Raw genomic sequence first — 22,288 nt, 5'->3', positions numbered from 1 at the left:
TGTCTTTTTTCTTGTTTTTAACATGTTGGAAGAAGCTTTTTTTCTTTTTGTTTTAATTTTGTCGTAAGCCTTTCTTCATTGTGAGCCTTAGCTTTCCTCACTTCATCTTTACGGGCTTGGGCTATTTGCTGATATTCTGCCTTAGTTATGTCCCCCTCTTTCCACTTTTTATACTTATCCTTTTTGTCTTTAATTTGTCAGAGAGTTCTTTATGCAGCCATGCTGGTTTCTTTTGGGAGCTATTGTTTTTCTTCTTCATTGGTATTGTGCTAGACTGGGCTTTTATATAGCAGTTATATAGCTATATAGCTATAGCAGTTTATGCTAGGAGACAGTCCAAAGAGCCAAAACTCAAGTTCAGGAAGAGCCAAGAATAGTCCATTTCCATTCCAGGATCGCAGGTAACCCCAAAATTGCAAATAGACAGGTATAAACATCCATTGTTACTTGGTACAAAAAACCAGTTACAAAGTCTTGTTCCTATCCCTATCAATTTGACTAGGTTATTTATTTATTTATTTATTTATTATTCATTTAGTTTGTCAAACATGTAAAAGATAACAGGTATAAGTATAAATATAAATATGAACACAGTAAATGGGTATGAATAAATGGAGACAGTAGGACAGGGACAGTAGGTGCGCTTATGCATGCCCCTTATAGACCTCTTAGGAATGGGGTGAGGTCAACAGTAGACAGTCTTAGGTTAAAATTATGGTTGGCTGAGCCATGCTTCTTTCCTTTTTTTAAGTAGATGGCTTGACTCCTGTTCTTCATTTGTGATGTTTGGTGGACTCGGAGCCTAGTCTAATTCAGGTTCTGGATCAGCTGACTCAACCGACACCTGGATTGTCTCAGACCTACTCCCTTCAGGTAATTACAGTACTGCAGGTTGAGGATCAGATTGGCCAAGCTCTTCATATTCTGAATCAGAAGACTCAGATTGTTGCTTAACAATCTGGCATTAGAAGTAATGAATTTCTGTTTGCCTAACAGTAATAATAATAATAATAATAAACTTTAATTTATAAACCGCACCCTTTCCTAAACAGGACTCGGGGCGGTGTACAGTCATATTAAAACAGTATAAATACAAAATATGGGTATACTTAAATATACAAATAGGTAAAAGGAGGAGGTAGGATGTGGACTGTACAATATTTAAATTAAAATACAAATAAACTTTAAAATACATTAAAATACCCTTAAAAACTACCCAATAAGATGTTTGCCAGGAGGTTAAAATGGGACTATAAATCAGTTAAGCCAGCTAATTGGAACAGGTGGGTCTTAAGCTTCTGTCGGAAGGAGCGGAGGTCGGTGGTAGTTCTAATATCGGGGGGGAGGTCATTCCAGAGGGTTGGGCCCATCACAGAGAAGGCTCTACTCCTGGGCGCCGCCCATTGACACTGCTTAGTGGACGGCACCTGGAGGAGTCCCTCCCTGTGAGAGCGGATTGGTCGCAGGGATGTATGAGGTGAGATGCGATCCCGCAGGTAACTAGGTCCCGTGCCATGGAGCGCTTTGAAGATAGTAACCAACACCTTGGAACGCACCCGAAAAACCACAGGCAGCCAGTGCAGCTCGCGCAGGAGTGGTGTTATATGGGAGTATCTTGTCCCTCCCATGATGGCCCGCGCGGCCGCATTCTGAACTAGCTGTAGTCTTCGGGTGCATCTCAAAGGGAGCCCCATGTAGAGAGCATTGCAGTAGTCCAGGCGAGACGTCACCAGCGCATGAGTGACCTGCGTAAGGCGTCCCGATCCAATAGGGGGCGCAATTGGCGCACCAGGCGAACCTGGTGGAACGCCCCCCTTGCCACGGCTGCCACATGGTCATCCATCGACAGCCGGGCATCAAGGAGGATGCCCAAATTGCGCGCCCGTTCCACGGGGGGCAGTTGTTCGCCCCCTATGGCCAGCGATGGGGTCCACTGGTTGAACCGGGACGCCGGTAGCCACAGCCACTCAGTCTTGGAGGGGTTGAGTCTGAGTCTGTTGTCCCCCATCCAGACCCGATAGGGCCGGTTGTGAGGGTTATGATCTTCATGCCATGATGTTCTTGAGCATCATAGGAAAAGGTAGAAGAAAAATCAATAATAGGCAGAAATAGAATTTTGTTCAGGAACAAGATTGCCATATTAATAATGTATTGTTCTGTTCCATCTCTTAGAACAGGGATTCCCTGTTCAAAACCGGGCTGCACCCGCAGCTCCACTCGCATGAGTGGTGGAAAAGTGCCCGTCAGAAAGCTCCACTCATGTGAGTAGAGGGCAGTTGAGTAGAGGGCACTTCCATGAATGGAGCTTCACATGAGTGGCGGACCCTCGAGCGGAGGGCACTTGTGCTCATGTAAGAAGTTCCACTCGGGTGAATGGAACTATGTGTGCAAGCATCCTTTGCTTGCACAAGTGGAGCTTTGCATGCAAGCACTAGCTATCTCCACTCAAGCACCCTCTGCTCGCATGTAGAGCTTCATGCACATGTGCATTTGCCCATCACTTGCGCAGCCCAATTTCAAACAGGCCACAGCCTGGTGATTTGGGACCTCTCCAATAGAACATGGTGGAATGATAGTGAAAATCTACACCCCAAAGAGCTCTATTAAACTGTCTTTTCTGAAGGAGGCGGAGCTGACGTCATGACGAGATGAGGTGCAATCTTGGAGCTCCAAGATCGCCATCGATATTTCTGCCGCTGGACAGTTCTTTTGGACCTAAACCATCCCATAGAGATGACAATAGAGAAGGGCACATCCTGCTGCTCTCAGGGACATCACAAAGTCCCTGATTGATCCCGGAGAAGCTCTTTTTTCCGGTGACAAAGAAGCAGCCATTGAAGCTGTTGAAGTTGGGACATCTCCAGAATGGAAGGAAAGCAGGAGAGAAAATGTGTCGAATTGGTGAAATAAATTTTATTATTAGAGAAGAGATCACCCAAAGAAACCAAAAGTTAAATTAAAATTGAAGACAGAAGATAGTAAGCGGTGAGATTAAGCAAGAATTAAACTTAGTGTGTTATCTTTTTTTATTTTTTTATTTTTACGGATGGAATTTTTATATATGTTTTCTACTTTTTAAATTGGATTGGATAATTTTTCTTCTATTTTTCATTCTTTTTTTCATACTTATGGATTAAGAATTTCTTCTTTTTACAACGCTTGATTGGATTGTTTTTTTAAGAACTTTTCTCCTTAAGTTTGGAATACAAAGAGGGATGTAAAAGCAGAGGAAAAAGATCTAACGCTGCCACTTAGAGGTTGAAGGTTTGGAAACATTGTTTTTTCTTTTCTCTTTGAACATTTGACTTATATCTCAAGGCTCCCGAGTTTGTTTATTGAAAGTGATAGTGGGAAGAGCACGGGTTGTTTATACAGGTGCTCTTCTGGAGTACTATCAGTAGCTGGATTGGAGTGAAGAGAAAGACTTGACTTGAAAGATTATAATGAACTTGCTTGAAATTTAACAAAAAAGCCTTAGATGTTATAGTGGCAGTGTTTATAAGTTGGAGAAATGGCACAACATGAAAAAGAAACATTAATATTTCAAATGATTATGCTAGAAATTCAAAAAATATTAGAGAATATTGAGAAGAGAATGGAGAATATAGAACACATAACAGGGAAAATAGATGGAAAAATTGAGGATACTTATCAAACGATGATGAAAGTTGAGGACAGAGTTCTAAAAATTAAAGAAAAAGATGAACAAAGAGATAAGAAAATTGTTGATATTGACAGTAAACTGAGCGTGGTTGGAAATGGCAAGAGTGGAATATGGAAATGGGAGATTGATGGATTGGAACTCTATCTCAGACCTCAAAATATAGAAGAAGAAAAGGGAGAAAATTTGGCAGAAGTAATGAGAGAAATTTGGTAGAAGCATCGGTGATAACCAAGGGCAAGCTGATGGAAGGAACAGATGGAGGGTTTTGAGCTTTTACAGAATATGCAATGAGCAACAAGTTGATAAGAGAAGAACATATAAGATTTACCAAGAAAGCAATCAGAACACTAGTACTACAAATGGCAAGAGATATAAGATTGCATTACTGTTGGAAGGACACAGGATGATCTAATGAAAGGTCATAATAAAAATTAAGTTAAATTTAGAGTATTATGCATAAAATGGAGTGATAATAGTTATAGTCAAATAAATGAGTAACAATGATAATATTGCATGTATGTGTGTGTGTGTGTGTGTGTGTGTGTGTTTTCTGAGGTTTTCGCGGGTGTTTGTATGTACGTCTTTGGTTGTTCGGGTTTTCTCCCACTTAGAATTGGAAGTATCTTCACGACGTTTCGATGAAGTCTCATTCATCATCTTCAGACTGGTGCTTCCGGCTTGGTGCTTCCAGGAGCAATGTGAGATCTCAGCCGGTTCCTCTTTTTAACTGCCAGTGGGGGTTTGAGCTGATTGGGTGGGAGCTTGGCTTCATCAAAACGTCGTGAAGATACTTCCAATTCTACGCGGGAGAAAACCCGAACAACCAAAGACGTATGTATGTTTGTATGTATATATGTATGTATGTATGTATGTATGTATGTATGTGTGTGTGTGTGTGTGTGTGTTGTATTTGTGCTGATAAATAAATAAAGGGAGACTAGTATAGATCCATTTCAAGCTATTTAGCTCTCATCAGCTAGCCGTACCCTTACTGGGATTTGAACCTGGGCTGTTCAAATCCCTTTATTTATTTATCAGCACAAATACAACACAAATATAAAAAGTCAACATTAAAAATGAAAATATGGTTTTCTGCCTGGATGGTTTTCTGTTTGGTATCATGATTGGTAGATTGGTGCTGATTGGTGCTGGCTGTATGTGCATTGTTGTTTTGTATTGTAACGGCTTGGGTGGTGGGTGGGGCTCGTTTGTTGGCTAGGGCTGGTTTCCAGATGTTTGGTAGGCGGGAGGTATCATCACGTTGATTCATATTGTGGGGGTGTTTCTCTATTTCGATGGCTTCCATAATTATTCTCTTGTTGAGGTGTTCTGTTTTGGAGATTAACCTGGCTCCTTCAAAGTTGATTTCATGTCCTGTAGCTTTAAGGTGCTGGAAAAGGGAGGAAGTTTTATCTTTTTTTCTTACTGCGTTCTTGTGTTCTGTGATGCGTGCATTTACCCTCCTGTTTGTTTGTCCTATATATATTGCCGGGCAGATTTTGCACCAGCACCAATCAGCACCAATCTACCAATCATGATACAACCACACAACCAATCACTCCACTTACTGAAACAAAGCCAGCACCCCATCCCCTCCCACCAAGATTTACAGAAAGATGGCAGCTCCGTTCCCATTTTAAGCCCAAGCTTGAAGATGGCAGGTGAGATCCTGCCGAAACGTTGCAAAGACAATCTCAATCTTACACGGGAAAAGACCCGAATACAACAAAACCAGCATACCTACACACATACACACACACACACACACACACACACACACACACACACCAGATTGATAATATGAAAGTTTATACAAATTGTAAGTGAGGACTTTGGAGAGGATGCTTAAAAGCTTTGTTATTAAATATAAACAATTTTTATATAGAATATGCTATAAAGATGTAATATTATTGGATTATTTTAGGAGGATGTAATGAAATGTCATAATATAGATTTACTACAAATTTAGAATATTTTATATAAAAGGATGTAATAACAGTTATAGTCAAATGAATGTTTAATAATCATAATAATTGTTTACATATATATTGGATTGATGATATGAGAATTTGTGTAAACTGTAAGTGGGGACTATTGTGAGGAAGCACAAAGCTCTGTAACCAATCCACATACTGTATGTAACTGGAGGATGATTTTTATGTATTGTGTGTGTGTCTATGTCTGTTTGTTTTATGTCTGTGTAAAAATAAAATTCAAAAAAAAAGGCCCTTTCTCATGTTTCTCATGTACTCTTTTCTCAAGGAGTACGCTTCCTCAAGAGTTGAGTCCAGACCTCATTCTATTTTTCAAGACTTTCTTCCTGAGTCAGGCCTTTTTGATTTTAACAAACAATTTTAAATCCTTCACAATGTTTTAACTATGTTTTCGTTATTTTATTATTAGGTGTCTTGACTGCTTTCCAAGTAGAAAAAAGAAAAGTTGCTGATATAAAGGTCTAGGCATACAAAGAAGAAATAAAACTATGGCTGCAGTCATGAATTCTGTTTTTAATGGTCACAGACAACAAATGGATGAAATCGGTGGGGCTTGAGCTAACAGTCCTGGACATAAATCCCATTGAATCCAGTAAGTCTTAAGGAGTCTAATGACTGCAGCAAGTGAGATTGACAAATATACCTGTATATTGGAGTGGGGTAGATGGTGATGAAAAAGGTCTTATTTCTCACAATTTAGCCTTGCCTCTTTACCCACTTGGGTACCCACCAGTGGTGGGTTTCAATTTTTTTAGAACCTCTTCTGTAGGTGTGGCCTGCTTTGTGGGAGTGGCTTGCCGGCCACGTGACCGGGTGGGAGTGACTTGCCAGCCATGTGAACTGGATGGGCGTGGCCAACTTGTAAAATGTGGTGAAACTCACTTAACAACGCTCTTGCTTAGCAACCAAAAGGTTGGCTCAGAAACTCTGGCATTTGAAGCACGCAAGTCTTAAAGCTGTCAAGTTACAAGACCCTTGCACCCCTAACCCTTTAGAAAAAAAAACCCAGGAATGTTCAAACTTGACAGCTTTAAGACTGGGGACTTCAACTCCCAGAATTCCTCCCCTCGCTCTTCATCTTGATGATGTGCGGACAGGCGGGGGGAGGGAGCTGGAACCAGTTCTAAGTGGCACTGTAGATTTGTGGAACCTCTTCTATAGAAGAGGTTAGAACTGGCAGGAACCCACCCCTGGTACCCACCTTATGTAGACATAAATGCCTAGTACATAAATGTAAGGTACCAATATAGAGAAATGAAATAAGCTTTTATCAGAATATTAATAGGAACCACGTCAGATAAGTTGGAACATAAATTTATGCTTTGGTTATTTTCCAACTCATAAAGATAGCCCTATTTAGCTTCCAGTGGACAGATCAGGTCAACAATTCCATGCCATTCTGACTGCTTTACTTTAAAAAGAATTGAGACAAAGTGGAATGGATACAGAGAAGGCTAGTAACAATTATCAGTCAGCTGGAAACACCTCTAAGAAGAGGGAATGAAGAGAGTAGGTGTGCTTAATCTTCAGAGAAGAATGAATTGTAAAGTGATACTATACTGTGACACTATTCGGGGTCACGTAGAAAAAGGCAGCAGGCTGTTCTCTATTATCGTAAAATGCAGGAAGATAGATTCCAGCTGGATGTATTCATGCAGAAATTAGCTGGTAATGTTTCACAAATACTATAATTTAGATTCCTACACTCAGAGAAGGATTGGCCTAAATAGTGCCTTCTAATTCTGTGACTTTATGAAATGGTTGTTAGATAAGAACTTCAGAGCTGTGCATTATCAATTAAATAGTGAAACAGAGTTCTGGAATCCAATGTAACAATTTAGTACAAATATGTACTAAATATGTAGTAAAGTTTCATCATACCTTACTGATGTAAAGTAAGTCCAGTTAGCATTGGTATTGTTATTTAGTACCTGTTTATATCTAAGCAAAGTACAAGATGTATTTTTCATATAGTTGATAGGAATTGACAATTACTGTAGTGATGATGTGAATTCAGCTGGGCTATTTATATTCGTGATAATGTAAAGAAATTTGGGTGCTGACCGAAAAATCTGCTAAATGTTTCATGTCACGAACACATCCTTGGGTGCCGAATAAACACAGCTGCCACCATTTTCCCTGCCATGGGGATTTCCCCTTCCACGCCATTTTGCGTGTATGCGCTCATGCACAGACACTCTTGCTTCTGTTCACCACCAAATTGGGTGCTGACCGAAGTCCTGGACCGAATTATAGTCGGCACCTTGCACTTTATGAGTAAACTGAAGCTACTAAAGGGCTCTCTAGACTATATACTTAGCATACCTTCCTTTTCAGTGAAGCAGAGTGAGCCGATTTGTATCAGGTAACAAAGGTTATGAGTCTGAAAGCAATAAAAAAAAGTACTTGAGGTACAGCCATGGCTGCCATTCATCCTGTTCTGTGGCCTCTTTGTGGCTTCCTGGCCTTACATTTGGCCAGAAATTCTGTTCCGATACTACAGTGTTAGTAAAATTTGTCTGCCAGGCTGGCTGACTTTTTATAGATGAAGTGTTGATAGCATCTTGCTTCAGGATGCAGCAAAATTTTGTGACTGACCTTGACCTGGAGTAGTGCTTTTATTTTAATTGGAGTGGTAACAGTGGTGGGTTCCTACCGGTTTGGCCCGGTTCAGCCAAACTGCTACTGATATGGTGGCCTGGGTCACTGGAACTGGCAGCAACCCAGGCCTGCCCCGCTCCCAACCTGTTCCTTGGCCGCCATCGCCATCATCTTTTTTTTTTTAGTTCTGTGCGTGCGCAGAACAATTTTTAATTGAAGTGTGCATGCGTGCGAAGTGTGAGCACGAGGGAACCAGCAGTAAAGCTGGCCAGAAATCCCCCCCTCTGGAGTGGTAACCATATTAATGAATGAAAGGAAGAGTTATATTTTTGTTGGCCTTTAGAAATGGGTTGTTTTTATTTCGGATGTGATGGTGTTAGCCTCTTTTAAAAAGACCACTATCAATTCATCGTAAATTGCATGGTATACTAGCTTACAGGTGTAAAGTGAATCAAACCACCGTATTTGTTTTGGATCTTGTTTTGCCCAACTTGATTAAAGAAAGCATCTTCTAATATCCAGATTGTAAGCATAAGCTATTCTTATATATTAGATACTACTAATGATTCCAGTAAGCTTCAGAATCTGATGGCCTCTTTAAAGCTAATATGTTTATTGTATCATAGATGTGTATATTTTGCTCTAATTATTGTGCCCTATTCCTAAACAGTAAGAACCATGGAACCAATTTAGCCAAAAAGATGGTAGGCTATATGTGTTCTGTTAGTAGCCAAATGCACATATGTGTAAAATGTATACACAATGGCTGATGCAATTGCAAAACTCTCGGTAGCTCATAAGACAAAAAAAGAACACTAAATAAAGTAAAATAAAATAAAACACAGACCTAAAGCAAACAAAGCCCAGTACTAAATTTGGCATCCAGACCTAACAGTTGAATATGATGGCCTACTTGTTCCTTCAATATAATTATATACTCTGTACTCATACTCATGTAGAGAAAAAAATGAATAGATATAATAATAGTAATAGCACTTAGATTTATATACCACTTCCAGTGGTGGGTTGGTACCGGTTTTACTAACGGTTCGCTTGTGTGTGCGTGTGTGCTCTCTCTCGCACGTGACACTTCTGTGCATGCACAGAAGAATCCGGGCGGGTGGGTGGAGCTTCCTGCCACCACCGCCACTACCGGTTCTCCCGAACTGGGAGCAACCCACCTCTGACCACTTCATAGTGCTTTTGCAGCCTTCTCTAAGCAGTTTACAAAGTCAGCCTATTGCCCCCAATGATTTGGGTCCTCCTTATACCGACTTCAGAAGGATGGAATCCGGCTGAGTCAACTTTGAGCCTGGTGAGATTCAAACTGCCAAATGGCAGTCAGCAGAAGTAGCCCGCATCACTGCCCTGTAACCATTGTGCCATGGTTTATTAATTAATAAATTGTGTGCATACATGAACATATGTATCGTGCATACGCACACATAAATATGGCAGGAGGGACTGTCATGGTGAGGCCCAAGAGATATTGGATCAGAAAATACAGTTATTAATAGTAGCAGAATAGCCATTGTTAGTGATAAAACAGAAATCCTGGCATTCGTAAGATAATTAATTTTATAGAATGATTTAAAAAAAAAACATTACACAGAGGGCAGAAATAAAGATCTTGATAGTTGCAAACTATATAGTAAGTTTGAAAGATTCAGCCATGTGTGTTTCTTGCAGGAAAAACAAGCCTTTTGACATTTTGAAGAATACCAAATGTATAACTAAATAAGTATCATACACAATATTCTACTTGATGAAATTAAAACACTGCCAAGCACATTTTGTTATGAAATAAACTGCCTAAAATATTATAAATGACCAAACATTTTAATATGAAGAAGGCAGAAATCACAAGGAATCCTATTTTGAATTGATCTGCTTCTCGATGATATGCCCAACCTATTTCTTTTCATTTCTTTATGTCTGAATGATAGCTAGATTATAGACTGAAATGTTTTAGTGAATTATGGGATTGTTTTACAATCATCAACAATGTTTTTATCCTGATTGTTATAAGAAGAATAAATAGGCATCTATCTATCTACCTTTCCATCAATCCATCCATTCCCCCACTCCATCCTTTCCTGTAGCTACTGTATTAGAACTTGTGGAATGCAGTAGCTCAGCTACACCAGGTCATGGAAGGAATTATTTTTGCCACTCAGGAAACTGTTCTGACCCCCCCCTCTCTCCATGCCTGTGAACAAGCCAGAACACAGGCTTGGCTGTTTGCCACTGTTTAATTGCAAGATAACAAACCCTTTGGCTGAGGGCCCAGATAACTCACGTACAAGAAAAACAAACTAGATATTCCCAACAAATCAAACATGGCTTTAAGACATAGACTTTCTTCACTGCTAATTTCGAACAGTTGTTTCCTGCAAATGTCCCCTCCCAACGCCTCACCTATAAGCTCTCTTGGGAGGGGCCAATCCACAACCACCTGTGCTGAAGTAACTTCTATGAGCCTGCCTACGTAATTGCTGCTTTCATTTCTCAGCCCTTCTCACTCTAGCATCAGGGACAAACTGCCTTTGATCTTCCCCACTGCTTCATGCCTCAGGCACCTCCTGGAGGCCAACCAGCCCCTCTGGACCCTGCTCTGAATCTGAACCCTGCACAGGGTCCTCCACATCATCCAGGGCAGACTCAAATGATCCCACGCTATCCGAGTCCATCAGCAGCTCAAACGGATCCTGCTGGGCCACAACAGGAAACAATGTTCATTTGACTCTGCTCCAGGCTGCTCATTCAGTTTGATGGGCTTCTTCAGAAAAATATACAGATCTCACATCTTTAGAGCAGTGTTTCTCAATCCTGGCAACTTGAAGATGTGTGGACTTCAGCTCCTAACATTCCCCAATCAACCTGGCTGGCTAGGGAGTTCTAGGAATTTAAATTTGCATATCTTAAACGTCCCAAAATTGAGACTGACTGCTCTAGAACAGTGATGGTGAAACTTTTCGAAACCGAGTGCTCAAACCAGAACGTGTGTCAGCGCGCATATCAGTGATGGGTTCCTCCCAGTTTGGCCCACTTCGGCCGAACCGATAGTGGTGGTGGCGGGAAGCCACGCCTACCCGCCCGGATGCTTCTGCGCAGAAGCGTTGTGCATGCACACGCAGGAGCGCGCCTGAACTGGTAGTAAAAATATTTCCAACCCACCATTGGTGTGCATGCACATGCACTGCAGCACCAGAAACCCGAAGACCAGCTGGCTGGTGTACACATGCGCACTGGCCAGCTGGTCTTTGGGTTTCTGGCGTGCCAGCATGCGTGACCAGCAGGCCGGTGTGCAGTGTGCCAGTGGTGGGTTGCAGACGGTACTCCCCAGTACGGGCATACCAGAGCCTGTCCGGAGCACCATTCTCTTACGGTGCTCCAGAGGGTCCACCCGCCCGCCCGAGCTCCTTACTGGTCTTTTAAGTCTTTGGCGCTTACACACACATGCACTGTGCATACAGCGCCTGCGCAATGCTCTGGTGAGCAGCTGGAGCATTGCGGAAGCTTGAGGAGGCAGTAAGATGCATGCGTGCGCTTACCATGTGGAGGCCGCCGGGCCCGTTCCAACCGTACCGGTTGGAACGGGATCCGGAACCCACCACTGATGTGCGCAACGGAAACCAGAAGAGCAGATTGTTACAGTGCCCATGCCCACAGAGAGGACTCTGCATGCTACCTCTGGCACAGGTTCGCCATCACGGCTCTAGAGCCTATGTGTGCCTGTGTGTGTTCAGCATATACTGTACATTAATGGTTGTGTACATTGTGTATGTTTTGAGGGAGTGAGGAACAGCATGCAATCCCAAGGTCTGAGTTATCTTAAAGTGTTCACTTTGCACAAAGAACCAGTGCTCAGAGGTTTGTACCTGGCCAGGTTCAAATCTTTTTCTGGCCTTTTGCTAGGATGTCCATTACTGTGATGACTTGATTTTGTAATAGAAAAAAGGAGCTTAGATGAAATTATAATTTCTTAAAGTACTGCATGTATTTTGAGTAGCCGTGCCAAAAAAGAAACAACCATTTGTTCCAAAAGCTCAGAGCTCTTCCCAGAAATCTACCATATCACTCCATTAAATGCATGCCACGTGATGTTTCTTAATCTAAATTCTTGCCTCCGAGCTGATACAAAATATTCCAAAAAGCATTAAAGAGGAATGGTGATGGTTTTAAAGAAAGGATAACATTAAGCTTATCTTTCACTTCCCAAAATAGAGTGCCATCCTTCTCCACCTCTACTACCAATTAGGAAAGGGAGCATTCAATAATATACATTTTAACACTGCAGACAGCTGACTCCTCTGTGCAGCTTGGAATGATAGAGGTCCACTATCAATAATGAGATATATTAAATTAGCAATATATGCCCAGATTTGTTCTCCATGGATGGCCATTGAAATCTTGCTTCTGTTATACATGTAGTCCTTGACTTACAACCACAATTGAGCCCAAATTTCTGTTGCTAAGGGAGACAGTTTTTAAGTGAACTTTGTCACATTTTACGAGCTTTCTTGCTACATTTATTAAACAAATTTCTGCAATTGTTAATAACACAGTCATTAAGTAAATCCAGCTTCCTCATCAACTCTCATGTTAGAACGTTGCAAAAAGTAATCACATGACCTTGGGACATTGTAAATAAGAATCTGTTGCAAAATTTTGATTAGGTACCCATGGGGATGTTGCAACGATCGTAAGTGTGAAAAATGACCAGATGTTCTTTTTGTTTTATTTCAGCAAAAAGTCCATAAAGGGTTTCCAGTTGTTGTCTTTCTTCTGGTCAAGTAAGATAATTTTGCCATCTCTGCAAATTGTGTCATCTTCACCAACCATTCCTCTGTTGTGGGTATCTCAGCATCTTTCTATCTTTGTGCATATAATGTAATTGGAGGGAGGGAAACAAAACACCAATTGCTTTCTTTAGCCTGTCAGTTCAACATCTGTTGCTAGACACATTCCTGTGATACACTAGAAATTGGCAATGAGGTGGTTGCAATTTGTACCCGCTCAAGGAGTGGGAAACAGCACTTTAATGTGCTTTGAAGCAGAGTCCTGAAACTATTGCTTTGAAATTCTCCCTGCATGCAATATCTTCAGAGCGACAGGCACTTTGGAGATCAACATTGATTTTGTCTGTACAAAAGTCCCTATTATTACCAGTGCGATGGTAATCATAATATTTTTTAAAAAAACTTTCTCCGGTGTGATGGCCACATTGGAGAAAGTCTTCCCAGAAAAGCTTTTCCCAAACGGATGACCTCCAAACATATTGGGACTACAGATGTCAGAATTTTCAGCCAGGTTGCCAAACTATTTTGGAAACTGTAGTCTCAATACAGCTGGAGAATAGCCAGTTTGGAAAAGGGAGAATTTTAAGGATCAACGGTCATTTAAGAACAGCTGGTGATGGGGCAACCACAGAAAGGCCATTAGTGTTGATATTGCTCCAAAATATCCTTCCTTTTTGCTTTTAGATGAATTTTACAAGCAGCTGGATATTATCATACTTAAATCTCTCTCTCTCTCTCTCTCTCTCTCTCACACACACACACACACACACAAATAATTGTGTACCCTTAAGTAATAGCATTTAATCCAGCCAGTAGACCCAGCTCTATTTTATTACAGAACGTACAATACAATACAATATTTTTTATTGGCCAAATGTGATTGGACACACAAGTAATTTGTCTCTGGTGCAGAAGCTCTCAGTGAACAAAGTAATATAATCAAAAGATACCAATAGTAGAAGGTAATAGGAAAGATGAGAAGGATAATAGTAATATAGCCCTACTCAAAGGATGAATATCCTTAGACATAGGGTAGTGCTGTGGGAATAATGTGTTCAGCAGAGCGATGCAGAAGGTATGACCATGCCTTGAATTTAAAATGCCATGATTTATTTTATGTATATGGTCACCCACTTTGCACACAGTGACTCTAGGTGGCGTACAACATTAAACAACACTTTACTCAAGTGTTAGAGCTGGAAAACACATTTGTATGCCAGGAATATCGAAGCACTTGTAAATCATGCAGTGCTGTTGTGGATATAGAAAAATTGTATCACTTGTTTTGTGTATAACAGTATGATGTAAGAGCTGCTGTTAACAAAATCAGTAAGCACCCATGAGACCATTAGACTTAAGATCTAAAATTTCCTAGCCATTCCACTCAAACAGCTTCTATTATCTGAAAGCTTCATAATCTTCCTCAATAGTCTCTGGTGAATATTGCTAACCACAGGAATTTGTGATAGGACAGTTGTAATTACTGAATTATAATTAATGACTGACAGAATAAGCTGTTTGAATTTATGGTGAGCTGGACATTTTGAGCTTTGGTTTGGTTTAGCTTGCTTTGATGCTATTTAATGAATGATGCTGTTTGTTTAAAAAAATAGCATTTGCAGCCTTTATTATACGTTTTCAAAGAATCAGTTTACATTTTGCTTATTTACATGTTGTTTACACGTTGTCCTCATGATGGAACTGACCTTATCTTGGGAACTTTTTGTTGCTTGCAATAGTACAAATTATATACTTTGCTAACACATAAAAATATGATGAAGCTGGTGATTCCCTAACCTCAGAAGTACAAAAGAAAGCCTTAGATTTGCAGAACTATCCAGTTAGGCTGGCTCTGAAATAATGTTTGTGAGTTGCAATTTTTGTACTCATCGTTTGCAATTTTAGCTATGATCAATATATGCCAACCTGTCCTTCAAGATTCAAGATTTCAATAAAATTTCCTCTAATTTTATCCCTTGTGAGTAGACCAGGATGATAAATTGGCCCTAAGTCATCCAATGTTTTTCCATGACTGAGTGAATTTGAACTTGGGTCTCTTTCCTGTCCTAGTGCAATATCATCATCAGCCACTGTCTTAATCTGTGACTTTATATCATTTTCCAAACTGATGTCCTCCAAATATATTGGTCTGCAGCACCAATTGTATCCCCAAAAAGCAATAGTCAACACAATTAGAGAACATGAAACTCATAAAAGGAGTTCTAGTTCAATATATCAGTGCTATCATGGTGTTGGAAAGATAAGGGAGAATCCAGCATCTAAAGAAGACTAACTTCTACATCTTTCTAGTTAGAAGTATGTCTTATTGGGAATAATTTCCAAGTAAAGGTACATAAGATTCCAGGGCAGATATCTCCTTTCAATAGAAGTGTTTTTGAGATGTTTTTGGAAAGCCAAGAAACTGAGTATACGGTCTAGTCCTCCACTTACTGCTGCTTCTTTCACTTCTTTCTACTTTCTTATGTTATAGGTATCGCTTTTTCCAAGCTAAAGGAAGAAGAACCATGTCTTCACTTCTCTGTAATCCTCGTAAGTATTTTCTGGAATCTCTGAGAAGCTACTGGTACTGGCAAGTTGTCCACAGTGCGACTCCATAATTCAGGTCCACATATTAATTCAGTCCTTGTAACCATTACATGTGCCTGCTTACTTGTTTTCCTGATCTCTCTCTGGGCCCAAAGGCTAGGGTTATGTTGCCACCATCTCATCCATCCCAAACTATCCTTTAAAATAAATAAGTAAATAATTGCCAGAGGCTTCCTTAAGTCTTCCTTAGTTGTTCCAGCTTTAAAGTAGCTTGTTCCCTCATAATTAGGCCACAGACAATACCAATTTTTTTTCATAAGTACAATCTGACATAGATGTTTCAGTGGAGTTAGATGATCCCTGAGCATTTATTGAGTACTTTCAGCTGCTATAGGCATCTCCCCACCTCTTCTCTCCTCCCTGGTCTCTGCTCTCCAAAACTGTTTTCTCCTCCATGCACCAGGCTTTGAAGAGGAATCAGCCCAACTAATAATTGACAGGTGCAGAATATGATGTAAAGAGACTGTTATGATGCTATCCACATACATATATACATATCTGCCAGCTTTTAAGTTCTTCTAATTTTTTATTTTTAAAAAAAATGGATTTATGGCTGTTGTTGAAGAACACTAAGTAAGTCCAGCCTGAACAGGGGTTGCAGGAGTCACAGTGTGTGATAGGAGGGAGACCCACACAACACCATGGAACCCCACCATCACGTGCCTATCAGCTGTAATATCTAACAGGGCTGTGAGAGCGGGCAGGAGAAAGGAGGATCTGACTCTGATGTATCCCTGGAATCAGAAACTTGAGGACATTGGAGGAGCTAAGTAGCAGCTCCTATTCAAGTTGCTGCTGGGGACTTGTGGATAGCGCAGACTATATTTCAACAGATGGCTGAATCTGCAGATTTGCTCTTTTCTGAAACTCACTAAGCAAATGTGATGAAAGGAAAACATATGAGTGTTTGCAAATCTCGGGACCTGCTGAGCATAAAAGTTGCTCTGGGGTTGGAGGAGAAGGTTGAGGAGACAACAGATGCCAGAAGTCAACGAAGGGAAGCTTACAGAGAAAGTGCTTATTAGAACTACATATATTAACTCTTCCACCCTCCTGTACCAGAAGTGGGTTACTCCCAGTTCGGCCCAGTTTGGCCGAACTGGTAGTGGAATTCAGGCCGGGAACCGGCAGCAACCCAGGCCTGCCATGCCCCCAACCGGTTCCCTTGCCACCACTGGGCTGCTGCCATTTTGGTTTTTAGTGACTGCACATGCGGAGTTCACTCTATTTATTTATTTATTTATTTATTTAAACTTATTAGTCGCCCCCTCTCCCCACAGGGACTCGGGGCGACGTACACAAGCAACAGTCAGCACAGTGTCGTACAGAGGAGGTAAAAAATAAATAAATAATTACAATACTGAAAAAGGTTAAAACCCCAATAACATTAATAGTTTAAAAACTAAAATTAACAATTAAATATGACCTAGGGGTGGAAAAGTTGTCGAGTTATGCCAGGCCGGCTAGCCGAAACAGGTGGGTCTTCAGTTTACTGCGGAAGGAGCGGAGATCGGTTGTTGTTCTGATGTCTGGGGGCAGGTCGTTCCAAAGGGTAGGGCCCGCCACAGAGAAGGACCTACTCCTGGGCACCGCCCTCTGACAATCTCTAGAGGACGGCACCCGGAGGAGACCCTCTCTGTGTGAGCGAATGGGCCGCAGGGATGTATGGGGCAGGACACGATCCCTCAGGTAACTGGGCCCTATGCCATGGAGCGCTTTGAAGATGGTAACTAGCACCTTGAAGCGCACCCGGTAGGCCACAGGAAGCCAGTGCAGCTCGCGCAGGAGCGGTGTTATATGGGAGAACCTCGATCTCCCCATAATTACCCGCGCGGCTGCATTCTGGACCAACTGCAGTCTCCGGGTGCACCTCAAGGGGAGCCCCATGTAGAGAGCATTACAGTAGTCCAGGCGAGACGTCACTCTAAATTGTTCTGCGCAGGCGCAAAAAACAATTTGCATTGAACAGCGCACACGTGCATTGCGTATGGGTTGTAAACCGGTCGTAAAACTGGCAGCAACCCACCCCTGCCCTGTACTACTTGTTTGGGGCTTAGCTCTTCTTCAGCAGAGAAGAGAATTGGTTCCTCAAGCAAGAATCCTTTCCTCAGAGGGGAGGAAGGGGCCAGAGACTTCTCAAGTAAAGAGTTGCTTCTATGCCCAAAGCTGATGCTGAAATGATTATTGAGATTGCTGGTGTGACACCAGAAGGAAAAGCCTCAAACTCTGGCTGTGAGACCTCTTGACTTCCTTGGGTGGACTCTGAATGTTACTTCTTGTTTTGGATTGCTGAGGCTCTAAAAAGTTTTTTTTTCCTCCTCAACTCTTGTCCCTGAACATTCAAGTGACTGGAGTAAACTTCAGCAGACTCCCTTCGTCTTATGGAGAGTCCATTTTGCTTTCCATTCTAATAGTCAGCTCCTCACTACTCTGTCTATAACAGGGGTGTCCAAACTTGGGAACTTTAAGACTTGTGGACTTGTGTAAAGTCTTAAAGTTCCCAAGTTTGGACACCCCTGGTCTATAAGGATCCCTACCATATCCAATTCCAACTCCAGTTTGGTCCTTGGCTAAGCAAAGAGATTGGTGGATATTATTCTTACTTAGATGCTAAACTGCGTATAGCAAATGTTTGGAACCTACTGACTATTGAGTGAATTGCAAACCACTGAGTATTGCAAAGCAGTGAGTGGAAAGGATATCTAAATTTGTGCACCTGTTAAATTCACTGTTTTCTTTTATGGAAACAACAGTTTTCACAAATGCTGCACACAAATAATAAATACGCATTCCAATTTGGAAAAATATGACACTTTAAACGATGTATCAGATTGTGTTCACTTAGGAATTCATTGAATCAAGATCCCGTGAAGTGTTAATACCGCTTTATAATGACTTGGTAAGGCCACACTTGGAATCCGGCATTCAGTTTTGGTCGCCACAATGTAGAAAAGATGTGGAGACTCTAGAAAGTGCAGAGAAGAGCAACAAAGATGATTAGGGGACTGGAGACTAAAACATATGAGGAACGGTTGCAGGAACTGGGTATGTCTAGTTTAATGAAAATAAGGTCTAGGGGAGACATGATAGCAGTGTTCCAATATCTCAGGGGTTGCCACAAAGAAGAGGGAGTCAAACTATTCTCCAAGGCACCTGAGTGTAGAAGAAGAAGCAATGGGTGGAAACTAATCAAGGAGAGAAGCAACTTAGAACTGAGGAGAAATTTCCTGACAGTTAGAACAATTAATCAGTGGAACAGCTTGCCTCCAGAAGTTGTGAATGCCCCAACACTGGAAGTCTTTAAGAAGATGCTGGATAGCCATCTGTCTGAAACGGTATAGGGTTTCCTGTCTAAGCAGAGGGTTGGACTAGAAGACCTCCAAGGTCCCTTCCAACTCTGTATTGCATTGTATTGTATTGTATTGTATTGTATTGTATTGAAGCACAAATGTTGACCAGAGTGCCTAACATTTGGATTTAAATTGCATATAGTTGTTACTGTACTAAAACTAACACAATCCCTGACTTGAAATGTCCGATCCTCTTCTCAGGTATGCCACTGGATGACAATCTTGTTCAAATGCAACAAGGAACAATGATGCGCAAGGTGAAATCCAAGAACTGGAAGAAACAACGACACTTCATGTTGCAGCAGGACTGCATGACTGTCTGGTACAAATCTAAGATGTCTGGCAAAGCCAAATCAGCCTGTGAGTTTAATTACCTGCACCATATTATTTGCAAGAGGGCTGATTCTCTGTAACATTACCTTTGAGTGTGGGCTTTCAAATAGTGTAAGTGCAGAATAGAAAAATTTGGGAAATCTTGCACAAATTTACCCACAAAGCTATAGGAGAGGAGAAAGAGAGAGGGAAGGAGAGGGAAGTGGAGCAGAGGAGATAGAAGAGGGGAGAGGAGAAGAGGAAAAGGAAGGAGAAGGAAAGAGAAGGAAGGAGAAGGAAGTAGCGAGGGGAAAGGAGAGAGATTAATATATAGAATGTTATAGTACAATTATGAAAATAATGCCTGTAACTATGACGTAGAACATTATGTATTTAAAAGAGACTATAAATGTATGATTAAGAGAATATTGGTTATAATCAGGGTGTATAAAACTATGTATACTCAAAAAGGACTAGATACAACCAGTACACTGCCATTGCAAAACTGAAAATGTGATGTATTATAAAGAAAAATGTACAATAAAAATGTTTATTTAAAAATGTTTGTGAGTACCAATTCTGAGAAGGATTCAGATCTCACAATAAGTGCAGAAAGACAACTAAAGCTGTTATAAGTATTGGTTTGTACAGCTTCAGAAAAGATAAAGTTTTGCATAACGTTATGGAAGATGCAGATGCGTATGTCCATATGTGTGCTCTCAAGCCTCACAATTTCTCATGTGCATGGCATTTTCTAGAATAAATTTTGCAAGCTTTGTTTAAAGTGTTTATGTTTGCGAAAACAAGAGTTTGGGTTGTAGGTATATAGCCCATCCTCATGATTGTCTATGTGGTGGAATTACCATTGCTACGTCGCATATTATGCAATTGATCTCATCTGAAGTAAAGGTAAAGGCTTCCCTTCCACATATGTGTTAGTCATTCCCGACTCTAGGGGGCGGTGCTCATCTCCGTTTCAAAGCCAAAGAGTCACCACTCTCCAGAGATGTCTCTATGGTCATGTGGCCGGCATGACTAAACTCCAAAGGCGCACGGAGCGCTGTTACCTTCCCACCAAAGATGGTCCCTATTTTTCTACTTGCATTTTTACATGCTTTCGAACTGCTAGATTGGCAGAAGCTGGGACAAGTAACGGGAGCTCACTCCGTTACGTGGCACTGGAGATTTGAACCGCTGAACTGCCGACCTTTCTGATTGACAAGCTCAGCATCTTAGCCACTGAGCCACCACGTCCCCTGATCTCATCTAGGGGGTACCAAATTAATAGAAGAATGTTGAACAGAATAAATTCAGGCATAAAATATATATTGTATCCAACTGTCAACTAAGGATATTTTTATTGCATGTTGCTGTATCTCCCATATTGGCTCTGAGTGCCTCATTGGCATTTTTCTGCTTGTTGGGCTGCTGCTGAATACGTGGCATCCCGAGTGCAGTCAGCTTCTCTTCAACTAATAATGAGAATCCTGTGCTGGGATTACGCTGGATATATTTTTAATCGTATTCTTTAATTTATTTTCTTGGCTCTAATGTTTTTTTTTTTTTTAAAAAAAAACCAATCGCTTCGATTCCTCTGTTTGTGTTGATGTTCAGTCCAGACAGAGAAGCAAGGGACGCTTTTATAACTTAAGCATGACTCTCTATGTCAGGGGTGTCCAAACGTGGGAACTTTAAGACTTGTGGACTTCAACTCCCAGAATTCCCCAGCCAGCATGGCTGGCTGGGGAATTCTGGGAGTTGAAGTCCACAAGTCTTAAAGTTCCCACGTTTGGACACCCCTGCTCTATGTAAAGGCTTATCTTTTCTGGCTATTCTTCTCCCAAGTTTCTGTCAGTGATGTGGAGACAATCCGTGAAGGCCATCAATCGGAAGTGCTGCGAAGTCTGGCTGAGGAATTCCCGGCTGAATGCTGCTTCACTGTTGTCTTCCATGGGCGGCGAAGCAACCAAGACCTCATTGCCAGTTCAGCCGAGGAGGCTCAGTGTTGGATCCAAGGTTTGAGGCGCCTCGTAGAGACGGTCATTAACATGGATCAGAAAGAGAGGCTTGATCAATATCCTTACTTTTTAATTACCTGCCATCCTTTTTGGACAAAAGGGGGAAAAGGATGCTCAGCTTGAGTGTAATATTGGAGACACACTGACACGCCTATGTTTATTCCAGAATGACAGTCCAAAGCAGTGGTTCTCAACCTGTGGGTCGGGACCCCTTTGGGGGTCGAACGACCCTTTCACAGGGGTCGTCTAAGACCATCGGAAAACACGTATTTTCGAAAAAATACGGAAAACATAGAACAATTGTATGGTTGGGGGGGTCACCACAACATGAGGAACTGTATTAAAGGGTCGCGGCATTAGGAAGGTTGAGACCCACTGATCTAAAGGAAATGTCTTTATTTCTCCTTGTTATTTTAACCATTAATTAAAAATATAAGACTTGGTGAAAAATGTAATACTTTTCCTCCCTTTATAAAACGTAAGAAACTAACAGCCAAAGGAGTTTTCTCTTCCATCACTTCCATTACGATCTGTCCTGAACTAACAAGGTGTCAGTGTGTGCTCATCTCCAGTGTGTTTTGTTTTGACAAAAATATACGTTGTGTCCAGGGGTGGGTTCCGGCAGCCACTACTGCCAGTTTGCTCGTGGGCATGCAACGCGTGGGGGCTTGATACGTGCTGTGCATGCATGCACAGTACAATAAAAATTGAAACAAAATACCAGATGGCCAGGAGAACCAGTTTGAGGGGGGGATGCAGGCCTGGGTTGCTGCCGGTTCCAACGACCCAGGCCGCCAAACCATTACCGGTTCAGCTGAACCAGTCCAAACCAGTAGGAACCCACCACTGGTTGTTATGTCATCATTCCGAGTAATAAACTCAGGGAAATCAGGACTCTGAGACTCTGTTCAGGTTCAGGAAATTCTTTATTGAGTACATC

At 41.4% G+C, this 22,288-nt stretch overlaps 1 protein-coding gene across 1 annotated transcript in view; it reads left to right on the top strand.

The window, feature by feature from the left end:
• Positions 1–22,288, top strand: part of PLCD4 (phospholipase C delta 4) — a 57,904-nt gene that overhangs the window by 10,460 nt on the left and 25,156 nt on the right. Inside the window, exons 4-9 of the mRNA XM_081933980.1 lie at positions 755–873; positions 6,068–6,250; positions 13,009–13,113; positions 15,553–15,611; positions 19,220–19,378; positions 21,176–21,406. Of these exons, the coding sequence (XP_081790106.1) occupies positions 15,587–15,611; positions 19,220–19,378; positions 21,176–21,406 (415 nt within the window). The 5' untranslated portion in view covers positions 755–873; positions 6,068–6,250; positions 13,009–13,113; positions 15,553–15,586. The remainder of the gene's footprint in view (positions 1–754; positions 874–6,067; positions 6,251–13,008; positions 13,114–15,552; positions 15,612–19,219; positions 19,379–21,175; positions 21,407–22,288) is intronic.

The sequence above is a fragment of the Natrix helvetica genome (genome assembly GCF_964273705.1).
Source record: "Natrix helvetica genome assembly, chromosome: 1".
NCBI classification, from domain to species: domain Eukaryota; kingdom Metazoa; phylum Chordata; class Lepidosauria; order Squamata; family Natricidae; genus Natrix; species Natrix helvetica.
This window is presented reverse-complemented; position numbering and strand designations above follow the sequence as displayed.